Source organism: Psammomys obesus, unplaced genomic scaffold (assembly GCF_907164565.1).
Source record: "Psammomys obesus unplaced genomic scaffold, mPsaObe1.curated_primary_1811, whole genome shotgun sequence".
NCBI classification, from domain to species: Eukaryota; Metazoa; Chordata; class Mammalia; order Rodentia; family Muridae; genus Psammomys; species Psammomys obesus.
In genome coordinates, this window is record NW_026596039.1 from 15,217,571 (window position 1) to 15,238,952 (window position 21,382).

The 21,382-nt window shown below is 35.8% G+C and overlaps 1 protein-coding gene across 2 annotated transcripts in view; it reads left to right on the plus strand.

Annotated features, from left to right (window-relative positions):
* The window catches only part of LOC129687768 (protein NPAT), a 38,041-nt gene that overhangs the window by 1,430 nt on the left and 15,229 nt on the right, over positions 1-21,382 (plus strand). For both annotated transcript variants that reach the window (XM_055622334.1, XM_055622335.1), the window contains exons 2-12: positions 5,986-6,104; positions 8,978-9,038; positions 10,149-10,221; positions 11,978-12,018; positions 12,599-12,823; positions 14,416-14,497; positions 15,546-15,633; positions 16,236-16,327; positions 16,418-16,505; positions 19,313-19,409; positions 20,116-20,244. In XM_055622334.1, coding sequence (XP_055478309.1) covers positions 5,986-6,104; positions 8,978-9,038; positions 10,149-10,221; positions 11,978-12,018; positions 12,599-12,823; positions 14,416-14,497; positions 15,546-15,633; positions 16,236-16,327; positions 16,418-16,505; positions 19,313-19,409; positions 20,116-20,244 — 1,095 coding nt within the window. The remainder of the gene's footprint in view (positions 1-5,985; positions 6,105-8,977; positions 9,039-10,148; positions 10,222-11,977; positions 12,019-12,598; positions 12,824-14,415; positions 14,498-15,545; positions 15,634-16,235; positions 16,328-16,417; positions 16,506-19,312; positions 19,410-20,115; positions 20,245-21,382) is intronic.

The window sequence follows — 21,382 nt, forward strand, 5'->3', positions numbered from 1 at the left end:
AGCCTCTGCAGACTATCAGTATATCCCCTGAAGAGAAAGTTCTGCCTTGTTAAGAAAACCTTGAGGAAGTGACAGGGTTTTTCTAATTGAAGCAATTATGTTTCTCCCCAGTTAACAAGCTGAAACTATTTTTGTCTTGGTGGTTAGAATCTCAAGTTGTTGCTTTTCATCCTTAAAATCATCTTTGTTATTCAGATTCCATTTTCAGTGCCATGAGTTCTTGCATGCCTTCCTTCTGTTCGGTTTTGGAATTGTTCATGTTTTCTCTTGTTGCAAATCTTGCTGAATCATTCAGCTCCAAATTGAACCATTTTTGAGCTTTGTATATAAAAAGCCTCCCCGCTACTCTCCGTTGTGTGATTTTAGTATTATCTTTTGTATATATGTGTACTGATATCTACAGGTTTATTGCTTGCTCAGCATTCTTCTCTTGTTCTCCCTTACCGTCATTAGCCCTCTTTTGATCATTTATTATGGTGTGTTGTTGTTTGTTTGTTGACATGTTTCCAAAACATTTTTCTGAACCCCATCTCACATTGTCCCGTGTCCTATGTCACCTGATAGATTTACTTGTAAATCTGCTTGTTACTTAGCTGCTTTACTAATTCACTTTTCTCTAATTCTTCAGCTTACTCCACACTGAGTCTTCACCTAACTGCTCTTGGCCATAGCCAGTGATTTTTTTGCCTTGAAGGAGTTTTTCAAAATATTGTAGGGGCCAAGATATGTTGCTTACTTCCTCTATGTCGTCATTTATCTTTTACTAATATGTCATAGTGCTGTGTGGACCTGATTGTGCTTGTCTTTCTACCCATTCCCATCTTTTCAGTATTTCTGGTAGGCTGCAACATACTAACTACCTAAGGTTTTCCGAATATTATGTATTCCTTTTTCCCTTGTGCTCCTAATATACTTGTATTATAGGTTCAAGTCAAAAGTGTAGTATTAGAAAGTTCTTCCAGTAGCTGTAGTTGATAATTTCTCCACTGTCCTATTAAAGAAGCTTTGTTGGCAGGTGTAGGTTTTTGGTAAGGTACACCTAACAAAATTGATCATTTTAACAATTTTAAATTTTACAGTTTTGTAGTTTTAATTATTTAACATTGTTCTGCAACCACTCACTACCATCTACCTCTAAAATTTCATTCTTCTTCCTAAGCTGTAACTTTCTTACTCAGTATTCTTTATCTTGGATTCAAGCTTCAGGATTCTTAGGAAACTTCAAAATGTTAAGTTCGTGTATAAAAGGAGTGCTTTCATGGTTGAAGTCTGGCTTCCAAAATAGAGTCCTAGAAAATGAAAATTTGGTTTAAGAGCAAACAGGACAAGGACTAAGAGATAAAGATCCATTGGTTTTATTTACTTTTACATGAAGTATAGCTATATAATAAACATTAACCAGAACGCAATGTGATCATTCTACATCTTGAATAATGCCCGTATTCACTGCTGACACATAAATTATTTCATGAAAGTCTGTTGTTTTGTTTTTAATTTCTGTGTTTGTTTGTGTATGCACATCAGCACACCCACGCCCCATTTCAAGTATGTGGAAACCAAAGATATTTGATTCCTTAGAGCTGGATTTGTAGGCAGTTGTAAACTACCTGAAATGGGTGCCAGGAATCAAACTCGGTTGCTCTGGAAGTTACATACACTTGACTAATGAGCCATCCCTCCAGTCCAAGTTTTCATGGCTTTTAACCATTTTATGTTTTTTTTTTGTTGTTGTTGAAGCTCATTAAATGTTATCTTTTTTGCAGCATCCAAACTAGGCACGTTGCCCAAATAAATTCCTACGTATATGCTATCCATACTTAGGGACATATCCCCTCCTTGAAGCATTGGATAATTTTCATTCCTGTAGGAAATTCTTGAGTCAGTATCTTTTCATGAATTAAGCCATTCCTATTTTCTTACTTCTTTTAGCTTTTCATATATTAGTTTATCTCTTCTAACTCTTTATAAATCATAATTTGTGGATTTAAGCCGTACATCTTATTACAAGACACTGGTAGTTGTCTTTCTAAGAATTTATATTTCTTTCAACCACCAATACTGCTGGGGAATCAGATTTCATGAAGTGTAGATATTTACACAAACAGAGGTTTAGTTCTAGCTGTCTTGGCTCCTAACTGTTTTTCCCTAAGATGGCCATGCTCTTAGAATGCAGGTTTCTACAATTTAAGCAGCCTTGATATAGTTATTTTGTGTGGTGTGATAATTGATTATGATCAGATAGTTAGTGATGGTGGGTGGACATTTTTGTAGCACAAAACCAGTAGTATCATTGAATATTGTCAAAAGACAAAGTAAAGCGGAACTTCCTGTAATAATTAATTTAATAATTTAATAAAAAAATGAAAGCTCAAATTTTACCAAAACATTTTTTTAAGAGTAGAGCATAATGTGAAAACCAGAAAAACCATTATGTAGAAATCAGCATTTTCATAGAGCCTTTTTCTCAAATGTGCTATGTGGGCTTACGCTGACTTAATGTAGCATGAACTTTCAGAACTTTCATATCTGATATTTTCCCCCAAGATATGCTAGCACAATTGATTGTACTTTTTTTCTTGGTGGCAGGGAGAAATTAACTATATTACTGTCTATCTAGGGCAGTGCTTCATTCCGCTGTCATACTCTTAAAAAGGAGTCTTTTTGTAGACTTTTTCTGACCACCCTTCTCACAAATATTTTTAGTGTCACAAATAAACTGTATATCTTAATTTTATATGTGTATTACTTGTATGTGCATAGAAATGAAATTCTCCCATTTTCCTCAGAGGCAGTTCCTACCCTCTTTTAGGATGATACCACTTTTAGGAATGTTCTCCAGGGAGGAAAAGTCTTTGAGGAGTCCTATTTCATAACGACCACCTGTCTCCAGTGACTGAATACGTCTAGGTGATTGTTTTTAAAATTCTCTACCATGAGAAAAAACAATTAGTGTCTCTAGTCCAAATCCAAAAGCTGAAGAAAAAGTTGTAACTGCCCCAATTCCAAGAGGATTTCAGTGGTTTGAACATATTCTTAATTGGTTCACAAAATTATAGTGTTGCCTAGCTCATTCCAAACAATTCCTTGGGAATACCAACTGAGCAGTTTTTTCAAGCTGGTTATATTTCACAAACATGTAAGGCTTTTTCACAGTTGAATTTATTTTGTGTGAGAGGCAAAGACAGAATCACATGACAGAGAGGATGTGCACATATGTGGAAGTCAGAAGATAATTTTTAGGAGTCAGGTGCCTGCTTTCACTGTGGGCTCCAGGGCTCCAACCAAATCAGGCTCATGAAGCAAATGTCTTTACTAGCTGAGCTGTCTTACTAAGCCAGACATTCATTTTAATTCATGTAATTATACATCTGCTGTATAATCTTCAGTGGTAATAGTTTTAAAGTAGAGATAATCTGAAATGAAGGGTTTGGGTTTTTTGATTGGTTTAGTTTAGTTTGGTTTTGGTTTCTAAGAGCTTCTCGTACTCCAAAAAGTATTTTTATATGTATTTGTTTTATTCATAAGTTAGAAGTTTAGAAAACCTATTCATTAACTACAAGAAGAAAGTGGGTAATTCCCAAACCATAGAGCAGTGCCTGAAATGAGATGACCTTTTTCTTCTTCTTTTTTAAAATTCCTGTGTAATAGCTTTCTGGGCCAACTCATCAGGGTTGGGTTTTTTGTTTTTTATGTGTTTGAATGTTTTGCCCTCATGTGTGACTGTACTATGTGCACACCATGCAGAGGGTCAGAAGATGTGAGACTTCTGAAATGGAGTTGCAGATAGTTGAAGGACACAGTGTAGGTGCTAAAAACTGAAGCCAGTGCTCTTAGCCACAAACCACTTCTCCAGCTCCTGGTTTGTTTTTGTTTGTTTGTTTTGTTTTTAATTAGAAGTGGTGTGTGTGTGTGTGTGTGTGTGTGTGTGTGTGTGTGTGTGTGTATCCAAGTGAAGAAAGCCCTAAAATTTTAAAGTAGGAAGAGGCTTTATAAATCATTAATTAAAACTGACAAAAGGGTTTCGATTGTTATATTTTACCAGCACAGCTAAGTATACTTTGGGTAAATAACGTATGTGGTTACTTACAGTTATTACAGAAGACTTAAAAGTGTAGGCAAAGGGAATATTATATATATAAAGGGTTTTTATAAGATTAATTTGTTTGAAGAGCTGGAATTTACGGTAAAACAGCTAAAATGAAATTAGGATGCAACAAGTAAAGTCTCATAGTTTGTTAGTATTTATGGTTAGCTTAGCTTTTGTTTGTTTGGGTTTTTTTGAGAAAGGGTTTTTTGGCTGTCCTGGACTCACTCTTGTAGACCAGGCTGGCCTTGAACTCACAGAGATCTGCCTGCCCCTGCCTCTCTGAGTGTTGGGATTACAGGCATGCACCACTGTGCCTGGCTACCAGTAGGTTGTTTTTGTTGCAATATATAGCTAACACAATTGAAATTTTGGAGGTTTATAATATTCATGATATGCAGTAATACCACTAATTCCAAAAACATTTGTACAACAAAAACATTGCAGCAAAAAACTACATACTGATAACAGGCACTTTCAATTTTCCATCCTCCCACAAGCAGTTGCCTACTTTTTTATATGTATAGATTTGCTGCTTATGGACATCCCATATAATTGGAAAATTGTGAGTTTTATGTCTAACTTCATTTAGCATGATTTCAAGAGTGAGTCTGGTCATGATGGGTGTTAGGACTTCTGTTCCAGTGGATATGGCAAAGTTGGATGTCTTTTCCTGAGTTGTATTATCTTCTTTGCAAAGCATTTGCTCATTTACCTTTTTATTATTGTTCCTTTCGATTTCACTATATACTTTACTTTCTAGCATCTGCCAGATAAATGATATTCTAATGTGTTCTTCCATTTTAAAAGTTATTTGTTTTACTTTTATAATGGTATTCTTAGTAGCATAGAAATTTGAAATGTTATATCCAGCTTATCTCTTTCTTTGGTAGCTTTGTTTCAGAGGTTATATCTGATGTATCATTGTTTAATCATTATATCATTGTTCAATTCAAAGCTAAAAAATATTTTTGTTGTTTTTATTTTTCTAAACATTTTATAATTTTAGCTTTTACAGTTAAGTGTTTTATTTTGGGTTTTTTTTAATATATTTGTTTAATATAGTGTGATTTGGGGGCCCAACTTCATTTTTAGCATGTAGATACCCTATTGTTCCAGCATGAGTGATTGAAAGACTATTTTTGCTAGGTGATGGTGCACACCTTTAATCCCAGCACTCAGGAGACAAAGGCAGGTGGATCTCCTGAGTTTGAGGCTAGCCTGGTCTACAGAGTGAATTCCAGGAGAGCCAAAGTTAACAGAGAAACCCTGTCCACAAACAAACAAAACTATCCTTTTCTCTCCTCCAGTGAGTTGTTTTGATAACTTTAATATAGAGCCAAGTAATTAACCTCTTAGCCTTCATTTGTTAAGGTTGAAGTTCTTGTTGGAATTACTATAATATAGTATAATACAAAGGATGTGAATTAAAAATTAGAGAATTTCCTTCTGACCTTCAACATAGTGTACATAGATAGATCTCTCTTCACCTTGTTAAATCATAAAGTTGATAGTCAAACACAAATTAGTGATACTGAGAGAATGTGGGTTTTGGATAATCCGGTAAGTATATGTATGCCAACCCCTAAGTCATGGAGTGGTGGAATGCACTTATTTCCTCATTGGTTTTCTCTAAGTTTACTACGCTCTAATTGCACTTTGTCAAAGATCTCTTTTTACAAGCTTGACTAGAATTGTAGGAATTCCTCCAGCGTGGAGGAACTTGTGATCGTAACATTATGGTGTACGCTGCAACACAGCCTACTGGAAAGCTGTAAAACACCAGTGGGTTTTGCTGAGGCTCCGTTTATGATTTTCCCACAAGCTCTAACATTTTAAAGAGCCACTTACCAAAAGTACAGAATTTACTGAAAGTATTCAAACTTCTATTCTTCGTTTAGGTTACTTACAACAAGAAAACCTCACATCTACTTGCCAGACTTTTATTTTGGAAAGTTCAAATTTAAAAGAATATGCAGAGCACTGTACTGATGAAGGCTTTATCCCAGCCTGCTTACTGGTGAGTTATTTGTTCCTTACAGGAAATTTTCATTACTAATCAATTTAGAAGACTGTAAAGCAGAGCCTTAAAATGAGCATATTAGTGAGGTACAGCCATATGTTTGTCCCATCTGATTGGGAAACTAAGATAGTCACATAATACTTGAGCTCTGGGATTTAGGGATGGCCTGGGCAATATATAGCAGGTCCTGTATCACTCATCAACCAGATCAATTTTTGCAGAAAGGTACTTATCGCTGCCTAATTTACTAAGTGAAAAACATTTAGTCAGGTGGTATACATCTGCAGATTTTGAAAGGTTGAGACAGGACAGTTGTCATTACCTTTAAACCTTTAGACCTGTAGACCTTTTATTGTCACTTCTTTTTGTCGGTATCTGTAAGAAGAATATTATAGAATTACATGATTTCACGTGGAACTGGTAGTTGTATGTTAAGGAAGGCTCTTCAGTGGAATTTTAACTGTTAGTGGGTGTTTTTCTATAAGAAGCCTAAAAGAATACAAAACTGAAGTATACCAAAGTCACAGGATATAAAATATGCAAAACTCTACTCTACTTTTACATACCTTCAGTTAACAGTTATTTCTGTTTTTAAAGTACCTGTTTATAACAACAACAAACTGAATGCTAGCCTAACAAAATATGTATGTAATGTTTGCTAAGAACTGCTTGAAAGGAATAAAAAAAAAATGTGAATAAAATCAACATTGTATATGTAAATTAGAAGCTCAGTAGTGTTAAGTCACTTCTCCCTAATTTCGCTTGTAGATTGATCACAGTCAGAATCGCCAGTTTTCTAGAAAGCAATTTATGGAATCCTAAATTTTATGTAGAAAAATGATTAAAATATCTCAAACAATTCTGAAAAACTTGAAAAAGTTGAGGAACTACAAGAGATGGTCCAAGCACCTGCTGCTCTTCTAGAGGATCAACCTTCCAGTGCCAGCACCCATGTCTGGTGGCTCACACCATTGTGACCTGCTCCCTCTGCTGGCTTCCTTAGACACTTGCACACCCAAACAAAAATGAAATAAATCTTAAAGAGCCATTGCAGTCTATCATTTTAAAATGTCAAGATCAAGAAAAAGACTGGAAAATTCACATACCAGAAGGGACTAATAAAACATAATGTTAGAATATTATTTAGGATTCTGGATTAAATAGCAGAGAAAACTTCCAAACCCTGGCTAAGTTTCCGTAGTTTGATGTTGGTGTTCCTTAGGACTGGAGAGGGTGCTTTTATGTCAGGGGCCCGTGTGCAGGTGTTGAGGATACAGGAGCTCTCAGCTGTCTTCAGGCTCTTCATTGAATTCTAAAATTATTTAAAAACAAAAATCTTGAAAAAAATAAATTAAAACTTATAAAGTACAAAATAGTAGGTAGAGACTTGTGTCCTGTTTTTTTAAAGATTCTTTTTATTTTTTTATTTTTGATTGCTTGTATTTGTGTATGTTTGTGTGAGAATAAAACACACATGAGTGCAGGAGCTCTTAGAGGTCAGAAGAGGGCATTTTGGATCCCTGGAGCTGGAGTTACAAGTAGTTGTCAATTGTCCAGTATAAATGCTGGGAACTGAACTTGGGCCTCCATCTTACCCTCTGGACCATCTCTCTAGATAAGTAAACTGAGGTTCTGAAAGTTAAATTGCATGCACAAAGTTTATAATTAATAGCAGTAGATCTTCACTGTGATACTTTCTATTGCTGAATGTTTTTCTTGGTTGGGTCTCAAAACAGCAGTGAGAACAAGAAAGAAAATAAAATGGTAAAAAGAGAAAGAAGGAAAATGAATATTCTGTGAGTGTGACTTCATTCATCCTTGTGCTGTGAGGCCAAAGCGAAGGAATTGCTGTCTGTTCTCCGTTAAATCAGTGCTTCTCAGCCTATGGGTCACAACATCTTTGGGGGTCAGCCTCTCGCAGGGCTGCCTAAGATTATTGAGAAATATAGATGTTTACATTATCATTCACAACAGTAGCAAAATTATAGTTATGAAATAGCAACAAAAATAATCTTATGGTTGAGGTCACCACAACATGAGCAGTTGTATTGAAAGGTTGCAGCATTAGGAAGGTTAGGTGATAGCAGTGGAGATCTTGTTACTCTACAGAAAGGAACCATTCTTTGCAAGTACTAGTTACTGATTACTTACTACAATTCATTATTAGAAAGAAAGAAAAAAACGGAGAGTGATTACTTAGGCTTATCTCCTACCTTCTTAAGCTTTCTGGTGCATTAGCATGCTCTGTCCCAGCTTTTCTTTCTTTCTTGTTTTGAGTTGGGATCTCTCTAATTTACCTTAGCTGGTCTGTAGCTCACACAAAATTGAATTTACAGCCCTTCGGCCTTAGCCTCCTAAGTACCTAGGAATACAGACCTATATCCCACATCCCTTAAATCCCAGCACTGAGGAAGACAAGACCAGGCTGCGATTTATAGTAAGACCATGTTATGAAAAAAAAGAAATCTAGTGTTGAAAGTTGAGAAGAAAAGATGTATGCCTGTGTCATACATCTTCCTCAGTATATTTTATGTCTTCAATATTGTCCGAAATAAAAATTTTATACTAATATGTGTGCAGTAAGTTGTATGTACTTAAAGGGTTTATTGCATGCTGTTGAGTTTTTTGAAATCAGAACTCTTGGTTCCAAAATTTTTGCTCTTTTATAACCTCTAGTGTGTGATCACAGTTTAGACAGGCAAAGTTCTTTCTCTCAGATGTTCGTTCTCTTTTTAGTGAATTTTGGTGACTTGCTTGTCTACCCTTTTCTCACAAGATTTTCTGCAATCTAGATCTTCACTGGCATTTTTTGTGGGAAAGTGATAAATCCTGTGTATAGTTTTAGTAATGTTTGCTCTTTCTCCTTTCAGTCCTTATTTGGAAAAAACTTGACAACAATTTTGAATGAGTATGTAGCTATGAAAGCAAAAGGTAAGTACTTGGATATTGTTTAAGATACTGTCTCATAAAAAGCCTTGAAAAGATTTAATCTTCTGATAAGATATAGTTACTGAGTTAGGTGGTGTTGCGCACAACTTTTAATCACAGTGCTCTGGAGGCAAAGGCAGCCAGACCTCTTGAGGCCAGCCTGGTCAATAAAGCAAGTTCCAGGACAGCCAAGTCTACAAAAAACATGTATTTTACTAGGAAACAATTTATTTTTGCTTATATTGAGTAAAACAAATTCTAAAACTCCAAATGTTAACTAACCCACAGATGCCAAAACTCATATTTTAAAATGGAATAAAACTTAATTCTAACCTGGGTGGTAATGGTGCACACCTTTAGTCCCAGCACTTACGAGGTAGAGGCAGCCAGATCACTATGAGTTCGAGGTCAGCCTGGCCTACAAAGTGAGTTCCAGGATAGCTGGGGCTACACAAAGAAACCCCATCTTCAAAACCTGATAGAAAAAAATCCTTACCTCTAGGTTATTTATACTGATGAACAAGCCATTGTTATTTGCTAAAATATCTTGAACTGACAAGTTAATTCTGACTGCTGTGTAATATGAGACTAGGCACAGGACATGGGCAAAAATTGGCTCATAATCAACAGAACATAAAGTAATAATTGTATAAATTTCTGATGAATTAGAGGGAAAATACGTATATTAAAGTAACAGCCGAAGAAAAAGTAGATGACTAACTAGATGCGTATCATGTTGTGTCTCACTTAGTCTTCAACCCAGCAGGAATTATTTTCTACGGGTGTTTTCAATAAGGATGTCAAGGATTGTTTGCACACGTAGGAGTTTGTATAACTTTCTGATGTTCGCCTTTCTCTAGTACAAAGGAGAAATAAGATTTTTAGCCTGTCAGGTTTTTTAGATACACTTTCTCATTTGTATTAGATTTGATTTTGGTTTAAGAAAATAAAGCCATCTCATCACACATTTCCACACTGTTACAAGTAGGCTTATTTCTAAATTTCCAGTGTAAGTTTAACGGGCTTTTTGTTTTTTCCTGTTATTATTGATGCCTTTGTTAAAATTGACAAATGAATTTTCTTCAACTGAGTTTATTTCCTCTTGTGCTTTAGAAACATCAAATGATGTCCCAACAATAATGTCTTCTCTATGGAAGAAGCTAGACCACACGCTTTCTCAGATCAGGTACTGTGCTTGTTAAAATGTACTGATTTAGGAATGCAAATACATTTTGGCTATAGGACTTAAGATATTTATAATATATCCATGAAACATCTTTCTTGCTTTGAAGTTTTCTCGAGGATAATCAAGGTTTTCTTTAGTTGAAATGAGAAAATTGTAATATAAATAAATTTAATAGCATTCCCAACTTTGCGTAGCAGTTTAGAAACAGTTTAGCCCGATATTCCTGACAACCAATTCTTCATTACATATTCAGAGAATTATTGACTTTGTGGCCAATTGGTTCATTCTGGAATGTTCTGCTTTTAGTATTTTCTCATGGTACAAATAATTATACTGTCTACCTACTTCACAGCTTTGGAATGTCAGTTTCAGCATGCATGGAAGGATACCAACCCTGTTGCTATAAATATTTTGGCATCCCTTAGGTGGTGGTGGAGTCACATGAAAAACCCTTCCTTTCAAAGCTACAAATGAATATTCCATCTAACTTCAGCAAAGGTCTCATTTTTATCCTCTTGTTAGGCTCATGGCTACAAATGCTTTCATCTAGCAATGAACTGCATTGTACTTCGTAGTTTTATATTTCTTTCCCTAACTCATTCTTCTGCCCTTAGAAGTAATCTTTAAAAGATTTTTACAGGGTCTGGAGAGGTGAGTCAGTAATGGTGTCGCTACATAAGCATGAGGACCTGAGTTTGGCTTCCCAGACCCCATGTAAAGAACTGTGCATAGTGGTGCATTCCTTTTGTGCCAGGACTGGTGGATAGAAGAGAGGAACCAGTGGAAACCTGAAGGTCATTGGCCATCCAGCCGGCCTAACCAAGTTATAGATCGCATCTCAGAATAAAGGTAGTGAGAAATTAAGAGACAGCCCAGTATTACCTCTACCTTTACATTGAGCGTGCCACACATGCATGCCTATACCACCAAGTTCACATACTGGACACATACCAAAAAAGGAAGATTTTGCAAACTTGGTGATTGAGTTTTGAGGGTTTGATGGGGATCTATTTGTTTTAGATATTTTTGTTTTAAAATATATTTTAAATATATTTAGATATATTTTTAGATATATTTGTTTTAGCTATTAGATAAAAAGATTCTATTTATGTATGTTTTCTCAATAGTTTTACTAAAAATTTTTATTCAGTTCATTAAGTTATTGGTCTTGTTGGTAAAGATTTTACAAATTTCAAAGGAACAGGACAAGGTCTATGATTGCTTACCAAATCCGTTAATGAGTAGTTCCACTTAGAGTAAAAGAATTATCTTCTACTGTTGATTTTCTACATGTGCTTTTCTACATATCTGGAGAGTCAACAAAATAATTTCATAGTCCTGAGCATGACAGCAGGATATCCTTGAGCCCTGAGATTCTTATGTATTGATGCATGTGAATCAGAATTTTTTAGAAAAGTCTGTTGTTACAAAGTTGAATTGAGAATGCTATATTTATATATAGATTACTTAAACATATCAAGTTCCCGAAGTCACATCAAGCTATACCTTAATATCACAACACTCCAGTAGACATTGATTAGATAGGAATTCGATCACCAAAATTATGTTGTATGAGTGTTTATATGATTCTGTTTTTCTTCTAAAACAAATCACATTTGGATGCCCCAAAAGATTCTTTACTGAGGGAAATCACCTTTTAACTCACAGTTTACTTCAGATCTGATGATAACTAAGCCAGAATATATCTTCTCCAAAAACAGTACTTAAGAAGTAACTGCTTTGTTTTATTTGTTAGGAGCATGCAAAGTTCTCCAGGGTTTGCTGCCCATCAAAGAGGTTGGTATTTAACTTTCAACAGTTTCAAACATTACTTCACACTCTGTCTCAATAACATTTTAACTAACAGTATGTTTCCTAGGCCTCATTAAATTACTTTTTTATAGTACATCATTAGATATTTTTATGTGTTGAGGGAGGTTGAGGTGTGGCTTACAAGGTGGAGTGAATGTACCGGGGTTTGATCCCAAGCAATATAAAGCCATATGTACATGAGTATGTGTGCATTTTTGTGTACATATACATATAAAATATATCCTAGTTTTAATCTTTGAGTATCAAGTAATAGCATCTTTAACCTATAATTTTGAATATCCTAATTTTGGGGAAACTATAGGATGAATTATTGCAGAAATTTGGGGTTTATGAAGTTTTAATGTATACTTTGGGATATTTAAAGTTTTAGTGTATACGTTTTAGTTTGTTTCACGTGAAATTGTTGCATAAAGGTATTGTATGTTTTTCAAAGCTTTTTTTTACTCTATAGATCTAACATGTTATCATGTATAGGCCATGCAACATAATGTCTTCTGAAACTTCTCTGACACTGAATTAATTTTGGAATACCCATGTGTTTCAGCCCGAACAAGAAATGGAATTGCAGAGATCAAGCGACAGAGATGGCTTGCATCTCAAGCAGCTCCTGTCAGTTCAGAGTTACTGGTTTTACCGTATGCTTCGGGACAATTTACCACTTCTCCTTTGGTAGCCACACAAGCTGTTAAACCAAGTGGCCAAATTTCAACTCCAGTGAGATCAAATATTGTGGTGGTCAACCAGGCACAGTCGCAAAATACTGTAACCAGTAAGTTTAACTTTTGTTCTTTAAATTCTGTTAATCCAAGTACAATTTTACACTTACATTTATAATACAAAATAATGGCCCAAGAGAGAGATAACAGAACTTATAAAATGAAGAGACTTCAAGTAGTTTAGGGGCCTAGAGAGATGGCTCAGAGGTTAAGAACACTTGCTGTTCTTTCAAAGGTCCTGAGTTCAATTCCCAGCAAACACATGATGGCTCATAACCATCTATAGAATGATCTGGTGTACAGGCAGAATGTTGTATAAACAGTAAATAAATCTTTCAAAAAAAAAGAAACAGCAATCAAGTGGTTAAGCCACAAGATTGTAAGCATGAAACTTTGATCTCACTGCTGTATAAAAATGGGCTCAGCTGTGTAATCCCAGCAATCAGGAGGATCAGAAATTCAAGGTCAGCCTCTGCTGCTGCATGCCTTCAAAAAAAATATATTGACTTAAAATCTCGGAGTTATTGTAGCTTAAACCTACAGTTCTTTCTATTGTAATTAAACTGCAGTCTAACCTTGGACTTGTTTGATTCTCAATTTTGGCGTAATAATTGAAAAAACCCAGATTGTACTTTTAAGGAGAATATACATTATATTTCACCGTCTCTTTACTGTGAATGCAATCTGCCCTGGAGCATCTTCCCAGTATACCACCATCTTTGGTTTTTTGAGACAAGGATTTTTCTGTGTCGCTCTGGCTATCCTGGACTGGCTTTGTAAACCAGACTAGCCTGGCCTCATACTCACAGAAATCCACCTGCCTCTTCCTTCCCGAGTGCTGGGATTACAGGTGTGCGCTGCCACCACTCAGCTTTATGCCACCGTCTTTATGTGTTAAATATTCTATCTTCTCAGCTGAGTCTCACAGGTAGAAATAAAGTTAGAAGTCATGTTCTGATCTAGATCATGCCTGTGTGTACATTCTTGTTGAAGTGAAGACAGGGTAGTAAAGAAGTGTGAAGCTGGTTTAGTAAGTGCTTTGCGGTGGGAATTCAGGGCCCATCTCTTAGTTTTGAGTCAAGTAGTTTTTATTGCTGTTCTTTAAGATTGCTCATAGAGGGCCTTTAATTCCAACACTGGGAAGGCAGAGGCAGGCAGATCTCTGAGCTTGAGGACAACCAGGGCTACACAGAGGGAAAACCCTATCTTCAAAACAAAGCAAAACCACGATTGTATATATTTCCATCTTATTCCAAATCCTGTTTTATGCTAGGATCATTCATTTGATATATTTTCTATACCTTTTTTTCTTTATGTTTCTTTGTATTTTATCGAATGTCAAACCTTAAGGATGTAAGGCCTGTATTGCATTAGTCTTACTATCTTATATAATGCCTTACTCGTAGTACTCAGTAAATGTTTGTGAGATTTTTTATAGGGCTTCTCTTTGTAGCCCCTGGCCTAGAACTCACAGAGATCCACCTGCCTCTGCCTCCTGTAGTGCCAGGAATACAAGTATGTGTTACCCCGCCTGGTTCTTCGCTGGATTTAATACTCAGTAATAATCAGTATCTAATGTTGCTTATCTCATTACAAGTTTAGACAATTTCTGTTCTTTGGCTTACTGTGTTTTCTTAAAATGCAGCTGGAGAGTCTTTAAATATTATTCCTGGTTCTCAGGAAAGGAAAACCCATACCAGTTTAATGTCTCCTGGTAGACGTAAAAGGTAACTAACTACTTTTTATAATTGACCCATTGACAGTAGCCATTTAAAACACACACACACACAAAGAATTTAGTCAGTGTTTAAAGTAACAAGACTAGATTAAGTTCTTGAGATGTTTATTATATTTATTCCAAAATACATCTTTTCCAACATTCTGGCTTCACTAAGTTTGACTTGTATCCTTTAATCAATGTCGTGTCATTTACTGTTCACTACCTTTCCATCGTGATGTGCAGAATAATGATGGGTCTTACAAAGGTTCTTACCTCATTTTTTGTGTTTTCTTAAGTGAATATAAATAATGTTAGTTTTATGCTCCAAAAGAACACATGATATTAAATCATGAAAGCATGTTTTTATTTGTATTTTCATATGCATGTTCTTCCTGTTCCACTTCAGCTTCTATTTCTTAAAAAAAAATGAGAAATCAGTTCTAAATGATATTTGTCTGATTCCTCATCTGCCAACCAGTAGGTTTTTAATTAGTTTTTACTGTATTGTCTAATTCAAGCTTCCTTTAGTTAAAAGCCTCCTATATTACAAATTGTCTGACTTAACTACATAAAAGAGTAAAGCGTTATTAATAACATTTTCAGAAATGTAGATCTTTTTATTATACTATCCATGCGTATTTAACTGGTTTCCTGAAACAAAAAATATAGTTGGTCTCATTCCACCATCATGGGACTGGCCTTGTAGCTTAGCAGTAGAGCACATGCCTGGCGGGCGCAAGTCCTGGGTTAAATTCCCTTGGCCATGGAAGAAAGGGACAGCAGTACAGAGGTTATGCACTCAAGACCACAAAGCTAGTCCTTGTTCTTGTTTGTTTGTTTGTTTTGTGTTTGCTTTTGTTTTATTCATTTTTTATTTTTAACAGTAAATCAAGTGCACTGTATATGAATCTGGTAATACTTTTTCTGCTTTTCTGTCTTTGTTCTTATGGAAAGAAGAAAAAAGTGCCTCCTACCATGATCTCAAAATTTGTGTGTATATTATCGTTGATCTGTTAAACAGGTAATAAAAGACAAGCTTTTACAATGTGTTTCAGTGAATCACAAAGGAAGAGTTTGATGTCATCCGGACCTCATTCATCAGTAAGGAATTTCCAGGACCCAAATGCATTTGCAGTAGAAAAAGTAAGTGACTGTCCCAAATTTGCAGCTTGAAATATTCTCAAATTTATGTGTGCTTATGTGTTTGAGATGAATATGAGAGCGACAGGATTGCCTCCTGAATAGGGAATTATAATTGGAACTTGGCACTTTGAGAACACACACGTGGCAAATGCACCAAGTAAAAATTCTAGTTCTACTGTTGAGCATTTTACCAGGGTCACATAAAGGCCTTCTGTGAGAAAGTGAAAAGTGTAGACCTGCATTCTGGATGCAGTGAAGACTGTGTTGGTGGAAGATCTGGAACGATACTTCTGAATTACAAAATACTTTGTTCAGGCCTAAATATGGAAGGAGACACCAGAACTTGTGTTGCTACTTACGTTTATCAAAACTATCCACTGCTATTGACTTGTTTTTGTGACATTTTTGCCTTTTCATTATTTATTTAGAGATGGGATCTTGTTGTGTTGTCCAGATTGAAACCAAGTTTGTTACTCCGCTTAATAATCCTTTCACCTCCCAAGTTGATGGAATGAAAAAGCATTGATTTTGGTGGTTTGGTTATTAGTGACTAGTGTGAATTCTTTTCCTATCCTTTTACTAGTTAGCCTTTTCTTTTTCAGCAAATGGTTATTGAAAATGCAAGAGAGAAAATATTAAGCAACAAATCTCTTCAAGAAAAACTAGCAGAAAACATAAATAAGTTTTTGACTAGGTGAGCTGTATGATTCAAATTTCTGATTATTTTTACCTGCTCACCCAGCTGCACTAATGGTTTTCCTTGGTTTCCCTTTCTGTGTTACAGTGACAGTAGTATTGCTCCAGTACCTAAGCAAACAGACAGCAACCCGACAGAGCCAGAAACGTCAATTGATGAACTCCTAGGACTTCCGGTATGGGTAGATATGGGTGTGGGTGAGTGTGCCGGGGTAATATAGTTAGAATTATATGGTATTTTGGTTTTATTTTAAAGTCATTGCCAAAATTTGCATGTATAAAATCTGAAGTAATCAAAATAGACTGCTCGTTCATCAGTGTAATTTGTTTATGAATACATTTGAATAATGAATATACTCAGAGACTCACAGATACTAAAAATGGTGAGATTTTTCTAACCCTTCTAATAGCTTACCTACTTTACAGATAACAGTTTCACTCTGTTATTTACATAAAAAATGAGTCATGAATTTATAAGTATTCAGTACTTGCAGATTCACTACATGGTACTGTCTTACTATTCATCTACATTGCTATGAGCTGAGTAGTGATTTAAGGATAACTGAAGTATTGTGTTATATGTGACTTATGTTCATCAAACACCCAGTAAAATAATCCTAAATGTCTAATGTGTGTTTCTCAGACCTAACTTCCATTTTCCTTTTCTGATGTGGTTTGTCATGCTTGAGCTTTGTGTGTTGGTGATGTCAATTTTTTGATTAATGAACTTTGACCTACAATAGTTGCAGGGTTTCTTTTCATTGCTGACTTTTTCTTTTTTTTTTTTTTTTTTTTTTTTTTTGAGCACTCTGTTTTCATGCACACCAGAAGGAATCAGATTCTGTTACAGATGGCTGTGAGCCACCGTGTGGTTGCTGGGAATTGAACTCAGGACCTCCGGAAGAGCAGCCAGTGTTCTTAACCACTGAGGCATCTCTCCAGCTCCCCCTTGATGACTTTTTTCCTTGCTAATTTTCATAATTTCGTTTATTTAATTATTTAATTTTATTTATTTTCTCTTTAAAGTCATTGGTTTATTTTAGAAGTAGATTTTGTCCTTGCATTTCAGCCATATAATTTTTGTAATGAGTAGAATCTTTGTATATTCTGTAACTGAGAAGTTACTTATCTCTTTGTGATAGCTTTTTTTCATGCATGTGTTCATTTGGGTCTGTTTTCCAGTTTTATTTAGGGGTAGTTTTTACTCCATTTCTAGTACCACTCGAAGGGGAGAAAACATACTACTATAACAGCAACAGCACGAAATCAAGATACAGAAATACACCCAACTAAAGCCAGTTGATAAATCACCACTGACCATAGAACAGATAATGACAAAACTAATGTATGTACTAAAGCTAAAAAAATAATTACGGTAAATATAAAAATAATAAGTGAATAAAATGAAGGCTAGGGAAAGGGGAGAAAGAAAAGTTAAATAAAAGAATAAAAAAGAGTGTTGTGACAAGGGAGAAGAGAGAACTAGTGATTAAAAAGAAAAACAGGCCAGCCATGGTAATACATGCCTTTAATCCCAGCACTCAAGAAACAGAAGTAGAAAGCTGTATGTGAGTTCAGAGGCAGACTGGTCCAAACATGGAGTTCTAGGACAGCAGGGTTATATGAAGAAACCTTGTCTCAAAAGAACTGTTGCCTCGTACCAAACTGATTTATGGCACACTGATAAATATAGAAAGGCTTTTTTTAAGTTGGTCAAGACAGGACTGAAATAGAGTTTTTGTTGGTTGGTTGGTTGGTTTTTTGTTTTGTTTTGTTTTTTTTAAGGGAAAACACAGGGTGAGGAGCTAAAGTGCTGGAACAAATTTTTTTAATCTGCCCCATTTAATGTACAGGATAGAGTCATAGGGTGGGAGTCTCTTGGACTTCTGTTTCCTATGATTTAGGCTGGTCCTAATCCATACTGGATTAGAGCTAATAGAGCTGTCCTTACTTAAGCTTTACTAATCTCTCAGTCTGTCAGCTGATAAGGTTCCCCACTCCCACAGGGTGCCCAGTGTTCAAGCTAGCAGAAGGCTTGAAGTCTTGGGAATAGGGAGCAGACATAGTACTGACATCAGTATAGTTACACTGTCCTCCATACTTTGAAAACTCTATAGACATTAAGTATCTTGCAAAAGGAATGTGGACAGGAAGTAATTTGCTGAAGCTTTGGGCTTCTCGGTTCTTAAAGCAGTGTACCTTATAGCAGGTAGATTGCTCCATGAAGCCACTGGCTTCAAGCTATGAGCTAATAGACTGCGGTTATGAAGTGATGGTGGGCTTGCCTACCGCAGAGAAGGGACTACTTCCCACAGCTGTCTCACCCTGTGTATAGGTTCCCTGACTTGTGATCATCCCTGTTTTTAGGTCTCAAGGTACCTCATCTCAATAGAGTCCCTCTCAATATAGTGCCCACTTAACAGCCCTCCAAGACACAGCAGGTGACAAAGTAGGCCCCCACTCCACTACCAGCCTGGAACAATGGAGGACTCAATATCTCACCAAAGCTTCCAACTGCATTTGAGGCGTTTGACAACTGTGGGTTTGTCTTGTGGGTGTATAGGACTGCTGGTCTCTTTCACTCCTGCCACTTGGCTTAAATGTTGGGTGAGGCTTGGTTTGCCTTTCTAAGCTACCGCTGGAGCCATGTGCTTCTTACTGGTTTTTACTATGTCATCGTCTGTTTCTTCACACCTTAACAGTTAATCCTGTCACCCTTCTGTCATGTTGGATATTGTTCTTTAACACATTCTCCTTGACATAGAATCTGATCGTTCTTGTTCTCATTCTTCTCATTTACTACAGTTTCTAATATACTAGCCCAGAAATTATTTTCTTTTAAATAAGCCTCTTAAAATCAGAAGGAAATTTTTTGTAGGGAACTAGTCATATATAAAAGGTCAGCAGTAACAACATGAATAATTTTTCTGGTATTAAAGCCATAATAATTCTGTTTGTTCATACTTTTATTCTTACTATACAGAATGAAATCCATATGTCTGAAGAAGCAATACAAGATATATTGGAACAGACAGAATCAGACCCAGCATTTCAGGCACTCTTTGATCTCTTTGACTATGGTAAAGTACACCATTCAGTCTAGCAAGTAGACAGAAATTTTCTCAACCACCTTTAGTAACCTACCCCAGAATAAAGTAACATTACCCAGGGCTTTCCAAAAATTGCCTGTTTCATTACAGTAAATAATGTGTGGAGATAGGTGAGAGTGTCTTTACTTTTCCTTAAGAAAGTTCAGCTGTGAGAATGGCATGGGGTTTTGTTTTGTTTTGTTTCTGTTTGTCTGATTATTGAGTATTTTGAGCAGTCAGCATGAGCTCTGGTGAGTCTCCTATTTATATCCCTCGGAATCCTAGACCACATCCCTCTCTGTGCTGCAAGTGGCAGGCTGCTATTAGCTGGCAAAGATCAAGCTCTGTAGGAGGCCATTATCAGCTGTGGACAAACTAAAATCCCACACGTGGGATTAAAACAAAAACATTTATATAACATAACTGAGTTTACAAAGAAACCAAAACTTGTATTACAGGAGGGCATACCTGTAATAATCCTCAGGAATTTGGAGGTAGAGGCAGGAATGCCAGGACTTCAGGTTCATCTTTGGCTACATAGTGGGTTCAAGATCAGCCTGGGCTGCCTGAGACCCTGTCTGATAAAACAAGGAAAAAAATATGATTGCAATAAAAATTTTAACATTTGAGAATGGTAATATTTGTGCTTGTTTCTAGTATGCTTATTTAATTTTTTTTTCTGTTCCCTTTTTAACAGGTAAAACAAAGAACAATAAAAATATATCACAAAGTATTCCTAGTCAGCATATGGAAATTAATCCTAATATAGTCTTATCTGAAGAAACTAACATAACAATTAAAAGTTCTTTTGAAACAGAAGAACCTGGTAAGATTTTTATTTTGTTAATGTCATTAACCAAACTGTTAAAATCAATCTCAAAATTCAAAAGAGCAAAATACCGTTTAATTGGAAATTATTCAAATTACTATATGGGTCATTTTTATGCTTATAGTTTTCTCCATTGAGAAAATTGTTGCCAATTTCTAGTACTGTGATTAAAAGATTAATTTTTCATTCTTTCATAGAGCAGTAGACAATCTAGTAGTAAATCATTGGCCAAATGGGCAAGTCTGCAACAAAATAATTTCATTAAGGGACAAATCCTAATGTCTGATCTCTTATGTTATCTCTCATGTGTTAGAGTGTTTTAGCCTTCTAAGTTGAGCTGACATTCAACATTTGATTCTGGGAAATTATACAATATATACTGATAGTCTTGAACTTGGTGATTTATAAGTTTATAGGTTATTTATTCCTACCATCTTTATTTGGAGCTTGACAGTCCTATCTTTCATAGAGTACCAGTGTAGCATAGTTAGTCCTTACGTAGGACTGTGAATTAAAGGAAAGCTTGAATAAGTCAATATTAAAAATTTTAAATATAAAATGAGTTTTTTTTTTAAGAAGCCTTGTCAAATGTAACAAATTTATAGAAATGCATAATAAAATGTATCTAGCTCTCTGTAATGAAATTAAATCAAGAACTTGCCTGTGGAATCATCTCTCAAGTGAGAAAGGACTTTTGCCAGCACAACAGTAACTCCGTTCTCTGCTCCCTGAATCTCTTTTCCTTAGTGATACCTTCATCTTTGCTGGTCATATTTTGGTAAACCTTATGCCATTGCGGTGCCATCTCCAGTCTACAAACTATGCCTGATAATAATTTCTTCTTACCTCTTGATCGATTGGTTGACTGGTTGCTTTTTGAGACGGTTTCTTTGTGTAGCCCTGGCTATCCTGGAACTCTGTAGAACAGGCTGGCCTCAAACTCACAGAGATCTCTGCCTCTGCCTCTGCCTCTGCCTCCCAAGTGCTGGGAGTAAAGGTATGCACCACCACTGTTTTAATTTTTTTATTAATAATTTTTTATTTTATGTGCATTGGTGTTTTGCCGGGATATATGTCTGTGTATGGATGTCAGAGTTTGGAGTTAACAGACAATTGTGAGCTGCCGTGTGAGTGC